Source organism: Equus caballus, chromosome 25 (genome assembly GCF_041296265.1).
Source record: "Equus caballus isolate H_3958 breed thoroughbred chromosome 25, TB-T2T, whole genome shotgun sequence".
NCBI classification, from domain to species: Eukaryota; Metazoa; Chordata; class Mammalia; order Perissodactyla; family Equidae; genus Equus; species Equus caballus.
In genome coordinates this window covers 43148122-43171289 of record NC_091708.1, presented here as the reverse complement: position 1 = coordinate 43171289, position 23168 = coordinate 43148122, and the positions used below count along the sequence as shown (strand labels likewise).

The following is a 23168-nucleotide window of genomic DNA, read 5'->3' as shown; positions in this document are numbered from 1 at the left end:
GCCCAGCCCCGGCTGGCTGAGGAGCCCGAGGATTTGCCCACTTCTGCTGTGGCTCATTAACTTGCTCAGTGTAACCTAGTAGATGATGAGGGGAAGCTTGGATGAAAAGGTGGACAGGCTTGTCTGACACGGGGGAAACCCAGGACATAAATCACGTCCCATCACCCTTTCTTTCAAACACCGTTGATGGCCTCCTGCTTCTTAGGCTAAGCCAAGACTCCTCGCCACGGCCTGCAAAGCCCTTCCCTCTCCAGCTGCTCCCCGACATTCACCCCATCTCTCACGGCTTCCGGAACCTTCCAAGCCTTTTCCCTCCAGCTGGAGTCTTCTTTCTCCTGTTAGGCACACGCTTAACTTCTCCTTCGCCTTCAGGTCTCAGCTGTTGGGTCACCTCCTCAGACGGCTCGTCCATGACCAGCCCGTCCTGAAATGGCCCTTGCCAGGTGCCCTCCCATGCAGATGCTGTCTCCTTCTTCCCTTTACTGCTTTCTAATCGGTCTCGGCCACTGAACGCCAACGCCACGAGGGCACGAATGGCTCATGTCCGGTGTGAACTGGCACAGTGCCTCTCTCAGTAATTCGACGTTGTTGGAAACCAGGGGGTGGGGGTGGGGGAGCCAGAGAAAGAGAGATTAGGCAAAATTCTAGGAGACACACTTTTTCATAATCCAGAGTATCATAAATTAGGCTATAGATGAGTTGTAATAAGGTAAAGAGAGTAGATTGGTGGAATTGCAATTCAACGGAGGAAGGACAGTCTTTCCAACAAACAGTGCTGGAACAACGGACCTCACAGACAAAAAAGGCCAAAAACCAAAAAAACAGCTCTCAACTCAAGTCTCACACCCTATGCAAGAACTAACTCAAAAAAAAGAATCAACTCAAAAAACGGCAAAATGGCTCACAGATTTAAACGGAGAATGTAAAACCAGAAAACTTTCTGAAGAAAATGTAGGAGAAAATATTTGGGACTTGGGCTAGGCTAGGTGAGGAGTCCTTAGACTTGACACCAAAGCATGATCCTTTAGAGAAAAAAAGTGATAAATTGGACTTCATCAAAATTAAGAACTTTTGCTCTGTGAAAGGTCCCGTTAAGAAGATGAAAAGGCGAACTGCAGACGGGGAGGACGTATTTGCAGACTGTACATCTGGACAAGGACTCCTACCTAGAATGTATAAAGAACTCTCAAAACTCAACAGTAAAAACAAAAACAAGACAATCCACTTAGAAAACGGGTGAAAGACGGGAAGAGACATTTCATCAGTAAAGATATATGGATGGCAAACAAGTATATGAAAAAATAGTCAACACCCCTAGCCATCAGGGAAACGTAAATTAAGACCACGATGACAGCTAAAATGAGAAATAGTGACGATATCGAATGCTGGTGAGGATGCAGAGAAACTGACCTCTCAGACATTGCTGGTGGGGTGTAAAATGGTATAGCCGCTCTGGAAAAGAGTTTGACGGTTTCTTAAAAAACTAAACATACACTTACCATACGGCCCAGCAATTGCACTCCTGGGCATTTATTCCAGAGAAATGGCAACTTATGTCTACACAAATTAGGTCTTAGGTCTTACGAACTTATGTCTGTGTCTGTACACATATATTCGTAGCAGAATTATTGTAACGGCTCCAAACTGGGTCCTTCAGTGGGAGAACTGTTGAACCAGCTGTGGTCCCTCCATACTATGGCGCTCTGCTCAACAGCAAAGAGGAGCGAACTATCGACATGCACAACTTGGATGCATCGAAAGGCCACGATGCTGGGTGAAAAAAACCATCTCAAGAGGTTACATACTGAATGATTCCATACATGTGATATTTTGGAATTTTCCAGGGATTACGGAGTGGCAGGTGGGAGGTCACTATGAGGTGGTATGAGCGAGATCTTTGAGGTGATAGAACCATTCTGTATCTTGATTGTGTTACACAAATGTGTACATGTGATAAATTTGCATAGAACTAAATACACACACACATGCACACACAAGAGTACATCTAAAAGTGGTGAAAGCCGAACGAAGTGTGTGTATCGTAGGATGTCAGTTTTTAGTTTTGGTGTCGCGCTGTAGCTGTGGAAGATTTTATCGTTGGGGGAAACCAGGCGAGGAACATGCAGGAATTCTCTGTACTAGTGTCACAACTTCTTGTGACTCTATTATTATTTCAAAGTGAAATATTTTTTAAAAGGCCATCAAGCATGCTAGAGCAAAAACTGAAATAGCTTTCTGCTTTATGGAAAAATATTACAAGATTACTGTCGTACGAAGAGGTAATCAAAGAGTGTGGAACCCAAAAATGTAGAGGCAGAAATGAATATGGGGTGTGTCAGGCAATTGATCTTTTTCAATGTTTCAATTTTCTGGATCTTGTGGCTTGTGGTATTTGTCAGCTTATTTATATTTGTAATTTGTTCTGATTTATTTTCTCATTCTAATTGAATTTTCAGTTTTGTGCCAAACTTGTAGTCAGGATTTTGAGTTTGTTTTTTTTTTTTTAATTAACAAAAATTTTTTTTAAAGATTTTATTTTTCCTTTTTCTCCCCAAAGTCCCCTGGTACATAGTGGTAACTTTTTAGTTGTGGGTCCTTCTGGTTGTGGCATGTGGGATGCTGCCTCAGCATGGCCTCATGAGCGGTGCCATGTCTGTGCCCAGGATCCGAACTGGCAAAACCCTAGGCCATCACAGTGGAGCGCGTGAACCTAACCACTTGGCCACGGGGCCGGCCCCAGGTTTTTTTTTCTTAAAGAGGGCCCCAAACTTGAATAAGCTCCAGGTCGCACAAAACCTGAAGCTTCTCTTGAGTGCAAGTAAGATTTTTTTTAATTATAAGAGAATATTATGTATAACTTTATCCTAATAAATGTGAAAACCAAAGCAAAATGGGTGATTTGTCTAGAAAAATATAAAAGATCAAAGTTGACTAAGTACATATAGAAACGTTAATAGAGCCATGAGTACCAGGTCCGAATGTTCTCGCACATGAGTTCTCACAACCTCGCTGCAGACAGGATTCCAGGGCTTTCCAGAACTTTTTCTAAAGCTTCCCAAATCACTTTATAACCCCAAACCGAGACAAGGAGAAGGTATACACTATCGGCCAGTCTCACTTAGAAGAGCAAATGAAAGAATGCTAAATGACGTGTTACCAGATGAAATCAGGAAATGTATTAAGAACCGAAGGTCCTATTGTCAGCCCGCTGCCCACCCTGGAGCCAAGGAATTGGGGGGGGATCACAGAGAACAGCTCACTCTCCCTCTTCCCACTGAGCTTCTAGCTGGGGGAGGAAAGGAGCTTTTCTCCCAACGAAGCTGGAAGTCTTGATGGTTATGCTGGATTGGACATATTAACGGGCGCGCTGAGATGGTCTTTTGTCATCGGGAGTGAGCAGAACAGCCTGGGAGGTCTGAGATTTTCCCTGGGAAAGGGGCCGGGCACGAAGTTGACCCTCAGAGTGGGTTTGAACAGGGCGAGGACACGATGCTCTAGAATTCCCGTACAGCTCCCACTTGTTCACTGTACTGGTCACATTTATAAAGCGATGGCAGGATATATTTAGGAAATATTATATAGCTGCCAAACAGATTAGAGTGGCCATCCGTGTAACGACCCAGAAAGATCTCCAAGACATACGTCAAGTATAAAAAAACAAGTTGGGGGGAGAAAGTCTTATATGTGCAGGGGTATCGACACAGGTGTGAGTGGATGGAAAAAGGACTTGTCCTGGGGTGGGGGGGCAGACATGCTGCGGGGGGCAAGGGGACCTTCCCCTTCCAGTCTACTTACTGGTGTTTTACGACTCTTTTGCAACAAGGAAAGCAAAAAAAAAAAGAAACCCAAGTCTGAGAGGTCATGTGATTCAGCCGGACCTCACAGTCAGCAATGGGGGTGATGCATCCAGGTCCCCAGGTTCAGCGTGAGGTCACAAGCTGCCCCTCACCACACGGTGCTGTGGACGTCAGACCAGCACTCTCTGCACGGTTTATTTTCAGCCTTTCCACCACAAGCCGCGGAGGGTGGCTGGGCCTTCGGGGGCCAGGGGAGGCCCTTGGCGAGAGCCCAGCCCTGCACGCTCTCAAGTGGGGCTTCAGCATCTCCCTGTGTGCCTGACCCTGGAGGACGCAACTTTAGGAGCCATTTTTCTTATTTTCTTCTGCAACTGTTTTTTGCTGCCAGCTTAAAACACATTCAGTTTTTTTAAAAGTCAATGTAGTTCTTTATAATGAAAAAAAGGCATTTTTCCCATCCCAGAACGAATGATTTTTGCCACAGGCTGAGAGCCCCTGTGGTCACAATTATAGCCGACATATCGGCAGCTTTCTTTTGAGGAGCTGGAGGGGGTTCACACAGAAGGTCTTAATTATTTATCCTCACTAAATGAGGTGGGAAAGGTGGGAGTGGGGAAGCTGAGGCCCAGAGAGGTCAAATGGCTGGCCAGGGTCACACAGCACACTCCAGCAGCAAAGCCTGGACTCCTACCCCTCTGGCTACAGCATCTGCAGCCAAGAGAAGGTGAATCGATTTCTGCAAAGGCTGGAGGGGACCTCCAGCGAGCAGACTGCCCACAGAGGCCAAGCCCAGGGGGCCTGGCTACTCTCCCTCAGGACCCCAGGCCTTCCTAGGTACTGTCCTCTCTCACCAGACCCTGTAACAGGCCCGGCTCCCTGTCTCTGCCCCACCCCTCTACACCAGAGCTCAGGCTTTTTTTTTCCTTGAAGATTGGCCCCGAACTAACATCTGCTGCCAATTTTTTTTTCTTCTCCCCAAAGCCACCCAGTACATAGTTGTATATTCTAGTTGTGGGTCCTTCTGGTTGTGGCATGTGACCCAAGGAGCGGTGCCATGTCCGCGCCCAGGATCCAAACTGTCAAGACCCTGGGCCACCAAAGCGGAGCACAGGAACTTAACCACTTGGCCACCGGGCCAGCCAAGGCTGAGGCTTTTTAACAAAGCACATCTGGTCCTGTCTTCCTCAGCATCCACCGGTGGTCTCTCCTTGCCCTTGGGGTGTGGGGCACATGTTTCAAAGGCCCTGCCCCATCCCCTAGATCCCACCGGTCTCATGCCTCCTCCCAGACCAGCACAGCCCAGGACCCCACTTCCTCCAGAGCCCTGACTGCGCCTGGTGTCCTCCGGGGCCCCTCCTTACCTTCCTGTGGCTCTCCCCCTCACCTCCTCTGGGTCTCAGCTTAAGTGAGACGCCCCCACGCCTGCCCCAGGCCCCTCCCGAGACCTCCTCAGCTCTGGTGACTTGCGGGCCCGGCACTCTGCGCCTTCCAAGGCCTTTTTGAAATTTTTCACAGCGCTTGAGTCCGTGTCCACCTCCCCAGTAGGCTCTCAGCTCCGTGGAACAGGGCCCGAGGCGGGGTTGCTCCCTGCTCGTCTCCCGGCCTGGGCAGTCTGTGCTTTGTAGACGGGCTGAGCGGCCCTGGGATCCCAGTGCCTCTTCCTTTAAAGACCCTTTTCCCAGGATGGCTGACTTCCTCCACTCACCGCCCAAGGCGGGGGTCTCCGGAAGAAATGAGGGAACCTTCCTAGTGACGGCTGCAGGGGCCCTGACGTCCTGCAGAAAGGGTGCAGGCACTGAGGACAAGCCCCTGGGCCTCCTGATTCCTCTCTCTCCGTCACCAGTCACCAGGGGCTTAGTTACTAAAGTCAGCGTGTCGGAGCGGATCCTGGATCCCAAAAGGGGCAACAATGGCAGTCACCCTGAGAACACAGGGCGGGCGACACGGGGCACTGTTCCTAACTGAGGATGAGTGAGGGGATTCATGAAGGGAGAGTCTGGACAAGGGGTCCTCTGGGAGCCCGTCCAGCCAGGGAACTCTGGGACTGTCAGACCCATTCATTATGCATCTTTAAAACCATGTTCGAAAGTGATTCGGGCTCGTCGAAGCCTGCGCTTCCATGTGGTGCTGGGAGGGTCCTGGAGCACTGGGGTTGAGGTGGGGGTGGGGGCTGCTAGGAGGCTCTCTGGGGCCCAGAGGGAGAGGAACAGAAGGCTGGCCGTACACAGACATCTGGGGAGGAGCTGCTGGGCCAGGAGGGCAGGAGGAATTGGACCAGGTCCACACCAGAGCTGGGGAGCTTGGTCAGGGTGGGGGTCCTCCTGGAGGTGGAGGAAGGGACTGACCAAAAAGGGGCTCCAGGGACTTTTGGAGTGATGGAAATGTGCTATATCTTCATTGGATACTCAGATATATAAATTTGTCAAAACTCATCAAATTGTATATGAACCCTTTCATTGTCCGTAAATTACACCTCAACACGAAACTAAGTAGACAGATTGAGGAGAAAATAGCCAAGGCAGGAGTCATAACAGAGGAAGGTCTTCATGAAAGTACTAGGGAGATATGGATGGTTTTGGGGGAAGAGGAGAGGGGAGGGGCATGATGACAGCCACACTTCAGAACTGTTTCTGTGGTGGTGGAGCGAAATAGTCTGTGATGAGAGGAAGGGTACAGGATTTGGGGATCTGAGGCCTTTCCAGGGGGAGGAAAAACACAGCAGAGCGCTCCCCATCCTGTGAATGAGATCTCAACTCTGGGTTCACTTGCTTATTCGTCCGCTCATCCATCTGACCCGCCCAGGAGCTCCCCGTAACGGGCCGGGCTCCATGAGCTGTGGGGATGTGGTCTCTGAGGTCACAGGGCATGCAGAGAAATAGTGATAATCACCACAGCTCACGCCCCCTGCCTCCTCCTCGGTCCTTAGGACAACTGTAGAGAGAGAGTAAAACCCCCATTTCTCAGATGAGAAATCAGAGGCCCAGAGAAGTTCATGGTCTTGCCCAAGACCACAAAGCCGGTGAATGACTATTGCATTTATGTCAGGAGCCTGTGGGTGGATCCACTTTTCAGCCCTGCCCCCTGCAGGGCTAAGCACCAGTGTAGACAGCTATTGGAGCCCAGAGGACAGAACGGTTAATTCAGCAAGAGCGTGGGATGGGGGAAAGTCCGCTCTGAGGCATTTGACAGGGCTTTGAGGATGAGCACAAGGTGGCCGGGCAGGGAAGTGAAACATCGGACTCCAGACAGAGGGATGGTCACGAACAAAGACAGGAAACCAGGCCTGGCTGGCACCGAGCCTCCCAGCCCCAGAGTGGCCTGATGGGCACTGGGGAATCTCAGCGATTTAAAAGTGCCTTCCGGCTCAACGGGCACTTACTACACTGAGCCCGCTGCTGAGCGCTCCGGCTGCCGTCTCATTGATTCCTCATAACTCGGAAAGTGAGCATGAACATTCCCGCTTTCAGATGGGGAAACTGAGGCTCAGATAAATTAGGCAACTTGCTGCGGTTTACTCACAGACACAGGGCGGCCGGGCAGCAGAGCCAGGGTCCCCATCTAAAGATTCTCTCTCCCGATGGTTCGTCAGTGCGCTCAGCGACCCCAAAGTGGGTCCGGGGGATTCAGTCATCTTTGTCCAGGTGGTCTCACCGCTGGGCCTGCTCTGTGCCCAGACGATGGTCGAGTTAAACCGTGTTTTTCTACGCTTTGCTTCCCTGGACTTCTCCGGCAGTGTTTCCTCTACACAAAAAGTCTGATTCGTCTTGACCCCCTGGTGGCCCCATCCCGAGAGGTCTGAGGCCCTCAAGCTTAGGGTTTTCGCTCTTTCTGAGCAAAGCCGGTCAACGACGGCTGACCACCGGGGACTTTGACAAATTTGCCGATAACCTGGCAGGAACCTCTTGGAAGAGTTCCTCATCACCCTGACGTTCCCACTAACCACAAAACTGTGTCAAAACTCAGTCTAATAAAGCGGAAAATGGGGAATAAAATGAAATGAAATCACCTCCTCGTCGGGGTAGGCCTGCAAGAAACTTCAAATTAGTTCAATCAAATCCGTCTTCACTGCTTCGCGATTGATACCCCAGACCAGGGGTTGATCTGGGATGAAGGCGCCGGGGACGAGCAAGGGAAATGGAAATTATCATTTGCAAACATTAGGCTGACACTTTGTGCATGGGGGGGGTGAGGGCTGACAGCTCTGATTTGCCAGTGCGCTCCTCTCTGCCGAAGACTGCTCTGCGGATTAGAGGGGGCCCCTTTCATGGCAACCCATCTTCGTCTTCGCTGCTCATTAAAACTTTCGGAGCTGGAGAGCTTGGCTGAGGAGAGGAGGCGGTAGGAACCTTCTGAGGGACTGGAGGTACACATTTGTTGAAAGCTGTTTGAGAAGGGAGCCTTGGGTCTGACAAACCGGATTTTAGTACGGCTCTCCGTTCACAGCGGGCTAAAATAATTGGTCATCAGTGACTACTAATTCGGTTTAGTAGCCAGAGGCAATTTTTTTCTTCCTGGAAAATCAATGACAGCACGGAGGTCTGTTCAACGTGATTCCGCTCAAGACGGGGCCTTACCTGGCGCTTGATGCTTCTTCCAGTGGAGACAGCTATTTTGTTAAAATGAAATTAAAATCCATCTCTAATGTGCCAGCACCGGTCTGCTTCTCCCAGGGGGCAGGGGAGGTGCTGGCGCCCGCCGGCCTCCAGGGCTGCAGGAGCAGACAGGGGCCTCAGGGATCGGCTGCACCTCCTTGGCTGGGCATGAAATTCAGGGCACACCGCAGACCGTGGAGGGTCTGGTTTTGGAGAAGAAAAAAGGCTGGAGGGCCAGGCCTCTCTTGGAGGTCCTAAATCAAAAGAGAACCCGCGGGGGACACCCAACAGTGGCACCATCCACTGAGACCTAACTTTTCTTCCATCTGCCCGAGGTGTGCCTCAGCGCCGAGTGGCTTCCTGAAGGACGCCCTTGCTTTCTCAGACAGCGCGGAGCAGCGCATGTCCACGCTCGGGTGCCTTCCCTTCTCCTGACCTGAGGCTGCCTGGATGGGCTCATCTGTCCGACCGTCAAGTGACTTCGATGACCATTTACTGAGCACTAAATTTGCACTGCTGTTTCTTCTAATAAGCGGTTCAGACTAACATTGCCCACATGGTACCAAAGCTACTGCTAAATCCATTTTTTTTTGCCTTTAATTGAAATTTTTATTGAGATGCTTGTAGACTCCTGTGTAGCTGTAAGAAGCAGTGCAGAGAGATCCCGTGTACCGCCTACCCAGTTTCCTCCAATGGAAACATCTTACAAAACTCCAGAACGAAATCACAAGCAGGATGTTGACGTTGAGACCATTCACCCATCTTAATCAGATTTCTCCAAACTTAGTCGCACTCATCTGTACGTGTATTTATTTCTCCGTGATTTTATCACAGTGTAGGTTTGTGCACCCGCCACCGTAGTCGAGAGACCACGCAGCTGCATCGAGGAAGGACCCCTCCTGTGCCCTTTTGTAACCCCCCCCCCCACGCTGCCCCCTGTGCCAGGGACCGCTCATTTCATCCTTACAAAAACCCTACTAATAGGAACTATGTTACCCCCTATTTTACTGATAAAAAATCTATTTGATAAAGAACTATTGACATTAAACTATCGATAAAGAGTTCAAGGAGATGAAATAACTTCCACAGGACCCATATCTGGCAATACTGGATGAATGTGGTTGCAAATAGCAGACTCTAGGCTATGCCTGGCCCGCAGACATCCTTAGTTTGGCCTGTAGCATTTAAAAACTCTTGTTTTTACTATTTTTTTTAAAAAATTATCTTTTTAAAAATCAGAAGAATTCATGTAAAGATCCAAATGTCTGGCTTTCCTTAATGAGGCATTAGATTATCTGGTAACAGTAGGCCCTCAGTCCCACACATCAATAACTGGATGGAGCTGCTGCCTTTAGACCAGGCATGTGCTTTAGTTTGACGCAGTCCCCACCACTCCCTATTGCCTTACACAGGGCCAGCTTTTACCCTTTTACCTTCCAGGCCTCTGCAGCCATGTGCAATTGCAGCCCTGACTCTATACCTCTTAAATAACAAAAATACTTGTGTCTCGCTTTCTTCCCAAGAGCTCAAGAACTCTTTACTGATGAATTCACTCCATTTCTTCTGACACAGGAGAAGGAAGTATTAATCCCACTGGCAGAGGGAGAAATGGAGACCCATGGAGATTCTAAGTGATGTGCCCAAAGTCCCTCAACACAGGGGCGGGAGAGCACTGTGCTGAGTCTGGAGTCTTCAGGCTTGAAGGCGAGTTTTCTCTCCTCTCTGCCATCATCTCTGCTCCCTTCGGAAGGGGGCTGGCAGGGGCGGGAGGACGGGAGCAGAGAGGAAACTCCCTTAGAGGAGGAGGTGGCAACAAGCCCTGAAAGGAACATCTTGTCCAGGGGCCATGGGGCCGGGGCTCCAAGACACTCTTAGGGGCCCAAGAAAACGTTTTAATTTATTTTAAAATCAGAAGAAAAAAATAAAAATTATCCAGACTGGATTATGTTCATCTTTATACCAGCACAGCCATAAAATATTTTTAATTATTATTATTATTTTTTATGGAGGAAAGGGCTCACGAAGGCAAGGTGCCCAGGGCCCCCGGAAGTCCTCCTACAGCCCTGAGGAGGAGGGTGCCCACCCTCAGATCCAAATGCCCCGGAGCCGGGAGACACAGCCCTGGCCTGGACCAGAAGTGGCATTTTAATAGTCTCTCCTCCCCTCATCCTGTTGAGGCCAGAGACTCTCAATCCTGGGGATGAATAAGAATTGCCCCGAGAGCTTATTGAAAGTAGAGATGCCTGGGCCCCAGCATCAGCTGTTCTGACCCTCTGGCCCCGGGCCGGGGCCTGGGCATCTGCATTTACCCAGGCCGCATTCCCCCGCCCCTAGGTGAGCCTGGCCCCCAGGGTCTGGGCACCTTCGGGGATTAGAGCTCTGAGCCTTTGTCTGCAGAGGACCCTCCAACGAGGTGGCCACCAGCACCCTGTCTGAGGTGGGCTGGCCAGCCAGCTCTGGCCCCAGTGGACCCCCGCAGCCGTTGGTCCCCTCATCTCCCACCGCCTTTTCCTTAATTGTCCCTCCCTGGCCCGGGGGCTGTCTCTCCTAACGAGCCTGGAGGAAGGGGTGGTAATTGAGGCGCATCCTCTCTCCCAGGCAGGACTCTTAGAGCTAATTAGAGAAGAGGACCTCTGGGCTCGTGGTTATTTTTTAATTGTTTGTGGATCCAACATAAAAGCTAATGACAGAGGAGGGAGTCTTGGCTAGCACACTCCTGACTCCGAATCTGTCGAAGAGGTCATTTGCAATTTGTTAACATTTTTCACAAGGGTGAATTCAATTAGCAGTTCCCCCGCCCCGCACAGGCGCCCAGGGCGGCAGGACGGGCAGCAGAGCCGGACAGGCTTTCAGGAAGCTTCTCCTGACCTTGAGTGCCTGCGCCTGAAATTTGGGAGCTCTCCCTGTGCACCCAAGATGTGCCCTCCGCTCCAGGCACAGCTGGCCGTGGCTTGAGCGCCCCCAGAGGCTCAACAAAGCCGCGTGGACTTGGCTGACCGTGAAATATCCTCTGGGCCACTCAGGAATCTACCATGCAGGGGATGCTGGCATCCGGGGAAGGGGTGAGCATCAGATGGGGCCACCTGCTGGGGGGGACGGGGGAGGTAGAGAGAGCTGGGAGAACAGGGGGGGCGTCCAGCATCCGCTGAGGAGCAACCCTGCTTGTGGACACAGCCCTGACCATCTTGCACACAGGTGGAGGGCGTCCAGGGCTCCTCACCGTCACCCAGGAAATGGGAAGCGACCTGGATGTCCTGCGGTGGGAGATGGACATGCTCTCGGGGGGCGATTCAGACAGCGGCCCAGAGTGACATTTGTGGAGGGAAATAAGCAAGTCGCCACACAAAGTGATACACAAGGTATGAAACTGCACTAAATGACACGCATTATTTACAGATGTCTAACAGTAGAGCGAAAACATGGAAACCTGGGTAGAAAGCGTCACAGTCCAGTCTCAGGATGGTCCTTGGGGGCCAGAGGGGAGGGCGTGGGGCTGGGAAGCCAGGACAAGGGGCTCCAAGCTGTATTTGTTCTATTTCACTTCTTTAATAATAATAAAAAGGATCAGAAGCAAATACAGCCAGGGGGTAACCTCTGTTAATCCCAGTCGTGGGTTCACAGGAGTGAGTCACGTAGCTTCCGAACGTTCCTATTTTTTGGAGAGTTTCCTCACAAACACAAAAAGAAACGATCGGCAAAAATGTTTGCTCCTGGGAAAAGCGTTTATGCCTCTCCTCGTTTGGCTGATTACAATTCTCAGCTGATTACAAACCACTTCCACATTTTTCACAAAATCATAATGGGCAACCTGTAAAAAGACGGAAGGGGCGGCCGTCATAAAATAATAATACTAAAGGTAGTTTTCTCAAAACCCAATGACATCTCCAATACAGAACTTTCTGGCTCTAAGATGCTTTGATGATTGTAGCGGGGTGAATGGTGAGTGGCCCCCCAAGGGATATGTCCTCGTTCTAACCCCCTGAGCCTGTGAATGGGACCTTGTTTGGAAAAGGAATTCTTTGCAGATGTAATTATGTTAAGGACCTTGAGATCAGACCGCCCCGGCTTATTCACGTGAGTCCTTAATCCAGCGCCAAGTGTCTTCATTAGACAAGAGCGGAGACACAGATGCACAGAGAAGAGGCCATGTGAGCGCCGAGGTGGGGACTGGAGAGATGCAGCCACAAGCCAAGGAATGCCTGGGGCCACCAGGAGCTGGAGGAGGCAGGAAGGACCCTTCCCTCGAGCCCTCAGAGGGAGTGCGGCCGTGTGACACCTTGATTTTGGACCTCCGCGCTCCACATTATGAGGGAATAAGTTTCTGCTGTTCTAAGTCCCAGGAAACTAAGCTCAGCGCCCAGCAGGTCCATACCCAGGGAGGAGCTGGTCGTCTCCTGTGTCTTCAGCGTTAGAATATTGGCTGTTTCCAACATTGGCATGGATCACAATCAAGCTGTCTATTCTTTCTCATGCAGTCACTCAACAAGCATTTATTGAGCACCTGCTGTGTGTATTGAGCACCTGGCACGTGCTAGGTGCTGGGGAAACGGCAGTGAGCAAGACCAGGCATGACGCAGTCTCCCCGTGTCCCTGTCCTGCCCCCTCTGCCTGCCCAGAAGCAACACACCCTGTGCTGCTACGCTGTTTCTGCCGGTTTATTTTCAGTCTCATTCCCTCTCACCCAGCATAAGGCTAGGCCAGGCGGGCACTAAATGAACACACAGCACAGGACGGAGGGAACGGACATGGCCTCTGAGATCGAATCCTAGCACGACCACGTTCCCGCCATGTGATGGTGGACAAGTGTCTCTGGGCCTTGGTTTCTGCCTGTAAAACGGGGATAAGGGAGTTGCTACCTAAAGGGTCGTTCTGAGGGTCACATGAGGAGATGTGCTTGGAGCGCCCATCCCCGTGCCCCGCTCCACAGGAGCTGCAGAAACCGGAGCTGGTGTTAATATTAATCACGATGATTGCAGGCTCTAGGGTTTCAGGCATGAACCGCCGCCTCCGAAGGAGAAGGGGCGGAGCGCGGCCCTGAACCGTTCCTGGTGCCACACACTCATTCTATGAATTCTTTCGGGTCCTGCACCCAGCACAATGTGGGGGAAATGTCAGGCCAGTGGCCTGGCTCTTCACGCCACACCAGGGGCAGCTGGCTGGCTCCCGACAGTACCGTGCCCTGTGTCACCAGAGGGGCAGAAGCAGCCGCACCCCAGAAACCCCTCTGACTGTGTCAAGACTGGAGGCTGTGGAGGCGAGAAGGGGCCGGTGGGCCGGCCGGACACCGAGCCCACGCCCCACGTCTTTGCTTACTGATGTGCCCGCTCAGGGAGGCCAGTTCATGAAAAATCAAAGGCGGGAGGGGAGGACCCAAGGGGACCAGCCGCCGCCTCGTTAGCGCTGACCCCGGCGCCCGGCCGCTCCTGATGGATGGGCTTCGGGTGGGACAGGCCCTGGGGGGCGGCGGTCCTATCCATTATGGGCCCATCAGTGCATCCCGGAGCTCTGCCCGCTCCAACACCACAAGTCTCAGGCTGGGGATAAATCTCTGTCTGGGCTGCAGGAGAGCCAGGAGGGAGAGAAGGCAAAGCGTGAAAAATGTCTCCTTCCGGGCTTTGGCAACAAAGCACCGTGGAGGAAGGAGCCGTGGGAGTTTGGGGGGTGGCAGAAGAGGGAGCAGGGGCAGCCCAGCTGGGGGCCGGGGGGCTGGGCTTCCAGGGAGAAGGGGGAGAGGATGGGGCCCCCCAAACACCTCCCCCTGCTACACCTCCCTGTCTGGCTCCTTCTGACAAACTCCCTGTGGATCAGGTCCACGGAAGCAGCTGGCGCCGGGAGGAGGGGACCCCTCGGATCCAGTTTGGGGTGTCCCCAGCCCTGGCTGCGCAGTGACGCGCAGGGCTGGGGTGCCAGCCAGCGTCCCCACCTCCTGCAAGAATCTGTTCCAGCTGCTGCGTGCGAGGTTCCTGGAGGAAACCGCCTGGACCCAAATCCCATGGGTCCGCTCCTCACCTGCAACGTCTTGATGAGGAACCACACCTCTCCATGCCTCAGTTTCCCTGTGGTGAATGGAGGGGCCGGGCTGCAGAGAGGAGTAACTGAGTCCCTCTGTTGAAAGCCAGGCCCCCCGTAAGCGCTCGTCAGCGCCGGCGGTTGACGGCTGTAGCTGTGGTTGGTGGACACCATCCGGCTGCGGGGGACTCACTTCCGTGCCAGGCGGCCTGCACCGTGGTGGACGCAGCTCAGGATGAGACCCGGGACCCAGCTGTGCCTCCTGGAGGCAGGCAGCCCGTGGCTGTGGACAGCGGCTCTGGAAGGAGACGTGGCTCAAATCTTGGGTCTGTAACTGACCCGCGGCGTGGCCTTGGGCCAGTGACTCTCTGAGCCTTGGCTTTCCCGTCTATAAAGTGGGGTAATAGTCCTCATTTTGTAGAGCTGTGAGGATTTAATGAGACGATGCATGGAAAGTGCTCAGCATTGCTCTTGTCCGCTGCTTAATGACGGTCCTGCAGATGTCAGCCGCGGGCACAGTCCCCAAGCCCAAACGCAGGTCCTCGTTTTCTTCTCTGAAGCCCCAAGGGCAAAGCCCCTCCGTTGTCCTCATAGCAGGTCTTTAGAGAGTGAGGACTATCTGCCTCTTTTCTCATCCAGCTCCGAAGACCTCATTTCCTGTCTTGTTCTTTGTGCACAGTGATCTCCCTCCCCTGCATCCGCCTGTTATCCCAGTGTCTCCCCTCTAGACCCTGCTGTTCATGGGTCTTCCCCTGGATGTATCATCCACACCTCCCTCCCACATTTTTTAACTTGATGCTACATGTGTGACCTGAGCAGCAGAATAGAGCAGAAATGTCACTACCTCCCTTATTCTGGACTTGCTATCTCTATTAATGCGGCCAAGGAACACATTGACTCTGAAGCAGCATTGCCACAATGCTGATTCACAACATCAGCCAGAGCAGCACACAGCAGGGTCTGTTAAATAACACAGGAATCTCCGACTTTACCGTCTCCTCTCTGGGTCTCAAATTGTCTCTTCACTTCCAATAACTCTGAAAGCCTTAAAAGGCCCTGGACCATATTTCTCCCTAACAAATATTTAATGAGTGCCTGCCATGTACTAGGCTCTGATGATACAGTGGTGGACAAAACTGATGTTGTCCCTGCCTTGCAGGACCTGAGTGTCCAGTGGAGAAGAGTGGCGGGAAGCGGAGAACTATTTACAGCTGCGGTCAGAGCCACGGAGCAGATTGGGCCGGGAAGCGGGTAGGGGGAGTGGGCGACAGGGGTCTGGGGAGGGTGGCAGTTTGCCTATAGGATGTACATTTCAGGCCAGCGGCAAGAGGAGGGGGTCTTTGGCGGACCCACATGCTCCCCCTGGTGGTCAGCCCCAGTCTCATTCAGCCAGGTTTCAGCCACCAGTAACCGGGAGTTGGTCTCCCCATTCAGAAACTGCCTTGGGTCCCCAGGACAGTTGCCCGGGGAGGGGCTTATTATTATTTTATAGGAGTTTGGGTGGGTGGCTTGGACTTTGGCCATCGGCTCCAGGAGAAACAAAATAACCCAGAGTGATTGATGGGCCCATTGTAAATTTGTAAAATAAATCAGCTTGGCAGAGAGATTCAAAAAGCCTGTCAGGCAGCAAACATTTTTTAACAGCCTGTAAAACTTCCTCCATCCTTCCCATTTGTCAGTGTCGGGCTGATGGTGCATCTGATAGCTGGGCGAGTAGCAGCTGCAGACAGAAGGCTGGGCTGGCAGCGGGGCCTGCCTTTCTTGTGTTTCTGATTTTTCCGTGATCTGAACACTCTCGGCGCCGGGATTGGAGGGGGTCCAGACTAGACTAATTGGCAGATGAAGACAGTAGTCTACTGAAACTGCACGTTGCTTGTGGCTTCACATTCAGATTCCAATGTGGCCGTTTGCTCAAGCATTCATTCAGCAAATATTTACTGAGGGCGCCATGATCGGCACCAGGGATACTGGGGTGAGCAAAAGCAGGTCTGGAGCATCCAGTATAGTGAAGGTCCTGGAAGCCCCATCAAGGCATTTATTAGGAAGTGGGGAGCCACTGAAAGTGAGCGTGAAGGGAAGTGACACATCAAAACAGAAGCTCATTGGGCTCTTGTGATGTGTTCAGATTAAGTTTAAAGCTCTAAGAAAAATCTGGACAGGATGGTCTTATATAACATATAGATATTCTGTTGGCCCCCCTCTAGTGCAGGAAAAGCTTGGGTAGCGTCTCTACCCATGTCACTTCTATCCTTGTGTTTGTTAGGCAGGTGGATCAGTGCCACGGTCACCATCGCAGGTGTTCAGACCAGATAATTCCTATCCCACTGTGGAGTAGCTGGGGCAAATGACTTCACCGCTCTGACCCTCTGTCTCTTCTTCTGTAAGATGGGAATATAAAAATTCCAATCTCATACTCGCTGGGCTGTTCAGGCTTATTTAGGGAGAGGATGCATCTAAAGTGCTCAGTGCAATGTCTGACATGTAACAGTAACAATATACATAGTTGTCATTATTAGTTCAAAGCTGGGTCTACCCACCTTCCATCTGGCCCATGTCAGACACTGACACGCAGGGGGCTGTTTGCTCATTGACTGAGTGATGGATCTTCCTGCTAGCATCCTTGCCTTGTGTGTGGGATGGGGCTCCCAGGCAGGATGGTGGGAGAGCCCTGGGCGCCCAGAATCTGCCAGGAGCGCCAGCTGCTGCCCAGCTCTCGCTGCTTCTCCCCTCCCCGCCATCCCTGACTCGTCGTAATCGACAATGCTGAACCAATTAGGAGCAATAACAATTAAGATGTGCTGAGAACTTGGGAACATTTGCAAACACTCATTAAAACACATCAATAACTAAGTCCTTCTTTAATAGTTCCATTTCTGGCCTCCAGACATGTCTGTTTATGGACCTTGAGTCGCAGCATGCTTTGAGATCTGTGTGATGGCCTTACACCTGGTGATGAGAATTTAAAATTCTTCCCTGACTTGACTTCTGAGATTGGACAGTGAAACAGTACGGCAAGAATGCACGGGCTCTTTCCAGCTGCCTGATCCTAGAGGGGTGGCCTTCAAAGCCGACCAGCCAGATGGGCACAAATTCAGGCTCTGACACCCTCAGCCTCGGGTGGGGCCCACACCCTCCCTTTCCTGGCCTGTGAAGCGAGCGGAATGATACCTGCCCCATAGGATTGATATTAGAATTAGTGATTAACCTGCCACATGTAAGCTCCGTTCGCAGCGGCTTCTGTTAGTGGTGGCCCCTACCGTGATCAGAGGACAAAAAGAGGCAGAGTTGGCTGAGGGATCCATACCAGTGGTTGCAAACTCAGTGCCTCCTGGGACCACCCAGATAACGAGAATGAGGGAAGCCGGGCTGGGTGGCAGCCCACGTGGATTCTGTCTAGAAGGGGCGCTGCCCGTCAGCTCCGCCCCGGTGCCAGGCAGCAGTGCAGCCCCAGGTTGCCAGCCTCTGACTTTTTAAGAGAAGCAGGAAATCCGGGTTTTTATATGAAATCTCCTGACTTTTAAAATGTGGCAACTCCTGCAGACTTTGTTTAAGTTCTGCACGGGCCCAGCAAACACCTCAGTGGATTGACTTGGGCGTGGCCCCCACCTGTGACCATGTGTCCCCTGGGGCCCCCTTATCCAGATAATTGCTTATGTCTCCAGGTCCTTTTAGTCACAGAGACTCCCGGAGTGAAATGTACTTTTCTGATTTAGTGACAATCTGTGACAAATTGGTGTGGATTGAGAACCAAATGCGCTAACTGCAGAGGAAATAATTGAATAACCTCAAACCCGGGTTGGGGTCCCACCTGGTACTGAGAGGCTGACCCGGCGGGCACAGGGCGCCATGTGCTGCCCCACACATCTGTTTATTTTGTCCATTGTAAAACGTGCAAAGGGCAAGAGGATTTGATATCGGGGAGCAGGGGGAACAGCCGGGGTCAGAATTCTCTCTCTCGAGCGGCACTTACCACCCCCGCGCTGGGCAGCACCCCTGGCTTAGGGAGAGCTTTGTGTGTATTTAGTCCAAGGTGGGACTTTAGTTTTTAACACATCTGTGGTTGTGAGTAGATGGTTGGTACTTGTTTGTTTCTTTGTTGATTCATTTATTGGACCAAATCACGCCAGCAGCTCCTCGGGTAATCGGATTTGGTTTTTAACATGCTTTTAAAGTAAAGAAATAAATACACTCGAGGCTGGAAAAGGGTGATCGTTAGAGAAGGGGCCTCGGCGCCATCACTTTAAAGTAATAGCCCCATTATGGGGAGGGCCGATGGCTTTTTAACCGTTTCTTGCGTGTTTGCTGTAAGGTTGAGGGGCTGTGCAGGCAGGTTGGGCATCTCAGTAAAAGCTTTTCCAGCAGCCATTTAACCTCCATTTACAAAGAAATAAAGCGAAATTGATGCTGATTTGGACCTGCTTTGGGGGATATTTTTGTTCCATAAAAGCCCTTTTGCTTGCAATTTGCTGGGCTGCCCTGTCACATCAGAAAGGGCTGCTGTTGATAAAGATAAAGCTTTATGGCCACGATATTTGCTGCTAACAGCAACCTAATGCAGCATTTTCATTTTTGTGCAATTAATGTTAATGTCTGCTACGAAAATTGTCATTAAATACCATTTTAAAATCCATTCAATTTGCATATGCAAAGCCCATTTACCATCACAGAAGATGTAGCCAGCTCTTCATCACGCCCTTCCCCCGAATGGTAGCCACTCGGTTTTATAGCAATTTAAGATTTTATAGTGAAAGCTAGATGATAATGGATGGCTTTTCTGAGCCCAGCCGACTTAAGCTTTTCCATTGCATATGGAATAATGCAGCCCAGGGACCAGAAACTGTGGGTGTTCATGCTGTACCTCAATCCCAAGGAGGCAAGAGGGAGAAGAAAGAGCACTGGAGAGGGAGTCCACCAGCCTGGCTCTAGATCTGCCTCTTGGCTGGTCACAACTTGCTGTGTGACCTTGGGAAAGTCTCTTCACCTCTCTGAACTTTTATTTTACTCTTTAAATAAGGGCTTCAAACCAGGTGATTGCTAATGTCCTATGTGTTCTAATATTTTGTATTTTTGAATATAAGCACACTAGGGTGAGAATCCAGGCCAACCCTTGCTGTGAAGAAGTTGTGTGAACTTGGGGAGGTCAGTTGGTCTCTCCCGGCCTCAGCGGGCTGAGTAGCCCTGCCTACGTCCTGCACAGGGTTTTACTGACAAGGAAATGAAATTGATGTGGAGACGGAACATACCCTGCGAATCCCAGAATGCCAAGTTCCTGCTGCAGAGGAGGAAACGGAAGCCCTGCAGGGCAAAAGAGTGGGGCCCAGGCTAGGGCTAGAACTCCAGGCCGACTCCTGGCCAGGGCTCCTCCTGGATGCCAGGCTGTGTTTGAGACACTGGTGACCAGCATGGTCTAATCGAGTGACCCAGTGCACAGCAGGGACTCTCTGACCCTCCGTGCTCTGGGCGGTCTGTGAGAACAAGGGCAAGGAGGGCACGCATGCTGGGGGCTGCAGAAGAGTGGGGTGGGGCAGTCAGGGGAGACACCTGGCTTTGAGGGACCGACTGGGGCATTATTTCAAAGGCGGGGGAAGGACAGGGTACAGACGATTAATTCATCCAGCCCAGACGTTCCTGTCCAACGCGCCTCTAGTGTCATAGTCCGGGTTTTGAGGGCTGGTGAATAGAAATGCATTTCTGGGGAGAGAGATGTGTGTAGGATTTGAGGCCACGGGAGGTGGGAAGGTTTGCCAAAGAGATGATGCTGAGCTGGACTTTGAAGAACAAGTAGGTAGGATTCTGAGAAAAGGCAGAGGGAAAAGCATACGAAAGTACGACAGCAGCGACGGCAGCCACTGTGGGGAGCACTACGGCGGGTCCTCGAAAAATGAAACAGAGTTCCCCCATGACCCAGCAATTCCACTTCTGGGCGCAGACCCAAAAGAATTGAAAACACTGGAACAGATATTTGTTCACCCCTGTTCCCAGCAGCATTATTCACAATAGCCAAAAGGCAGAAATAATCCAGATGTCCATCAGTAGATGAAAGGATAATCAAAATGTGGTCTATCCACACAATGGAATATTAGTCAGCCTTAAAAAGGAGAGGAATTCTGACACGTGCTACGTACGCCATGGAGGAACCTTGAAGACAAGATGGTAAATGAAATAAACCAGAAACAAAATGGCAAACATCACATGATTCTGTTTAGATGAGATATCGAGAGTAGTCAAATTTATAGAGACAGAAAGGAGAACGGTGGTTCCCAGGGGCGGAGGGGAGGGGAATAGAGAGTCAGCGTTTCACGAGGACAGAGGGACAGAGTTTCAGTCTGAGATGAGAAAAAAGTTCTAGAGACGGATGGTGGTGATGGTTTCACAACAGTGTGAAGGTACTTAAATGCCCCTGAACTATACACTTAAAAATGGTAAATTTTAGGTATATTTTACCACAATAAAAAATGATTAGAAAAAAGAAGGAACTACCACCCACAAAAAAAAGTATGGTGGCAGAGCCAAAGGAAGGCCTGTGTCCAGGAACAGCCAGTTGGGGTGGGAAAGAGGCTGCACACAGATTGTCAGTGGCTTTGAATGAGGCCAAGCAGGGGCCTGCCACACAGACGATGGGCCAAGATATGAGCTTCTCATTCACAGGCGTCCGGCCCGGGGTCGGGGTCGCCCACTGCTGGCTGAGAGCACTGCTTCTATTTATTTGTACAGTGCCATGTGCAAATGTCGGTAATTTTTGTCGTGGTTTTGAGTTTGTGCTCTGACACAGCACAGGTTAGGAAGCCCTGCTGCAGTGGACGTTGACTGCTTTGCCTGCTGTTCTGTTCTGTTCTCCTTCCGGAAACACAACCCCTATTTCTACATCTTTTCCACCACCAGCTCCTGTGGCTTGTAGGGACCGACTCCAACCACGCCCCCTACAAGGAGGGGCAAGAGATCAGGCCTGGCCAATCAGGGCAGCAGAATCCCCCCGGCCTCGGCGATTGGTTCAGAGGCAGACATGTGACCCAGGACTGGCCAATCAGCGTATTTCACAATCCCGCCTCACTGTGGTTGGTTCAGGGATAGACATGACACCAAAGTTGGATCAAAGAGTCTTAATCTCAAGGCTTCTGTAGGTCCTACATCCTTCCTTCTGGGGTCACTAAGAGAATAGGACGTAAGAATGGAACTTCTCCTGGCCATTTTGCCAAGTGAGGAAGAAGCTTGTCAGAGACGGGAGCAAAAACTGGAACGCACAGCCAAGACGTGGAGAGAGACACCAAATGCTGGTGACACTGCCTGACTGCCTAGATCCAGCTATGCCTGAAGCTCTGCCCCTGGGTTTTTAAATCTTGTGAGCCAAGAAATTCCCCTTAAAAAAAAATCAAGGCAGTTCAAGTGGAGATTTGATTACAGGCAGCCACATTCTACTTTTGTAGACTGTCATGCATGCCAGAGTTGGGACACGATTCACATGTCTGCCTCTGAGCTAATCACTGTGACCAAGGTTTGTGAGTTACACTAGTTGGCAGGACTGGATCAGGCGCCCCTCCCTGGAGTTGAGGGTCATACTCCCACGTTGTTCCCTGATTCAGTCACCATTGACCACCGTCCCTCTGCCCCTGGGCTCCATGGAGAGGGGTGGAGCCTTGTGCGCCAGCCACCTTACCGAGCCCGGATCCCGAACGTCATATTTGGAGGGAGAGAGGGCGGCTCCTTCTTGAGGCGCCGGTCATCTTGGTCACTGATGCGGATGTCATTGAGCTGACGGTAGAGGAAATTCTCCCGGGCAGTTACCAGGCCAGCTTTCACTGCCCCACGGTTCATGGCAATGTAATTCCGGGTCAGCTCATGGGGGCAGGTGGGCTGCTGCTTGAACACGTTCCAGTGTCCGATGGCTGAGGGGGAGAGAGACAGAGCCATGGTGTGGCAGTCAGTGTGGGAAGTAAAGCCATCCGTGGCATCTGACGGAGAAGAACCTGGGGCACACAACCTTCCCATTAACCTGGAGCCTGCTGGGGGACAGCCCTGCTTGGCCCCTGGAGGGGGAAGGGTCAGGACTCCCAGGATTCCAGAGGGCCTCAGCATCCTTCACGGAGCTGGGTTCACCCGGCCTTGATCTCCTCTGGGCCACCAGAGGGTCGGTCCTGAGCCTGTTCTGTGCTGGTTCTGTGCTCGCAGCTCAAACAGCACAGAGTACACAGTCTGTTGCCTGGGGACAAGGTTCCACACCGGCTGGGGCCCTTGCTATTTTCCTGACACCTCTGACGTGGCCCCTGCTTGGTCCTCCCCATCTCGGCCAAGCCCAGATCTGTGGTTCCCACCAGAATTGCGCTGCAGGGCAGGCCCCTGGGCTCCCTCCTGGATGTGGCCAGCTGCCGAGTGGCCAGCGTAGGTCAAGAGCTCAGCCCCCTCGGGCTCCAAAGCGTGCGGCTCACCTTCGGGGACCCCTCCATCCAGCCCCCGGATGTAGAGTCCGTAATTAAAATTGATTCCAGGCAGACTGCAGCTTCTTTCCCGGGGCTTCCCGAGTTCAGCCTGTTAGGGGACAGACAGAGAACAAAGGTGAGGGGTGGAACCTCATTCCCATCGCATTCTAATCAATTCAGCCACAGCGAGTCATGGAGGCCCACTTTGCCCCCGCCCTGTGGGCGACCTTCAGGGCTACAAGGGTGTGGCCAACAGAGCTGTCCCTGAGAGGAGCCTGAGCTGCATTGGGAACCTGACCGCTGTGCTTGTGCTAAGGGGCCAGTGAGGAGAGCAGAGCGCAGCCAGGGCTGGTCGG

General features: G+C 51.7%; 1 protein-coding gene across 2 annotated transcripts in view; it reads right to left on the bottom strand.

Annotated features, from left to right (window-relative positions):
- The window catches only part of CFAP77 (cilia and flagella associated protein 77), a 125430-nt gene that overhangs the window by 30906 nt on the left and 71356 nt on the right, over nucleotides 1-23168 (bottom strand). For both annotated transcript variants that reach the window (XM_070251993.1, XM_005605898.4), the window contains 2 exons: nucleotides 22822-22921; nucleotides 22053-22281 (listed from right to left, as the gene is read on the bottom strand). In XM_070251993.1, the coding sequence (XP_070108094.1) occupies nucleotides 22053-22281; nucleotides 22822-22921 (329 nt within the window). The remainder of the gene's footprint in view (nucleotides 1-22052; nucleotides 22282-22821; nucleotides 22922-23168) is intronic.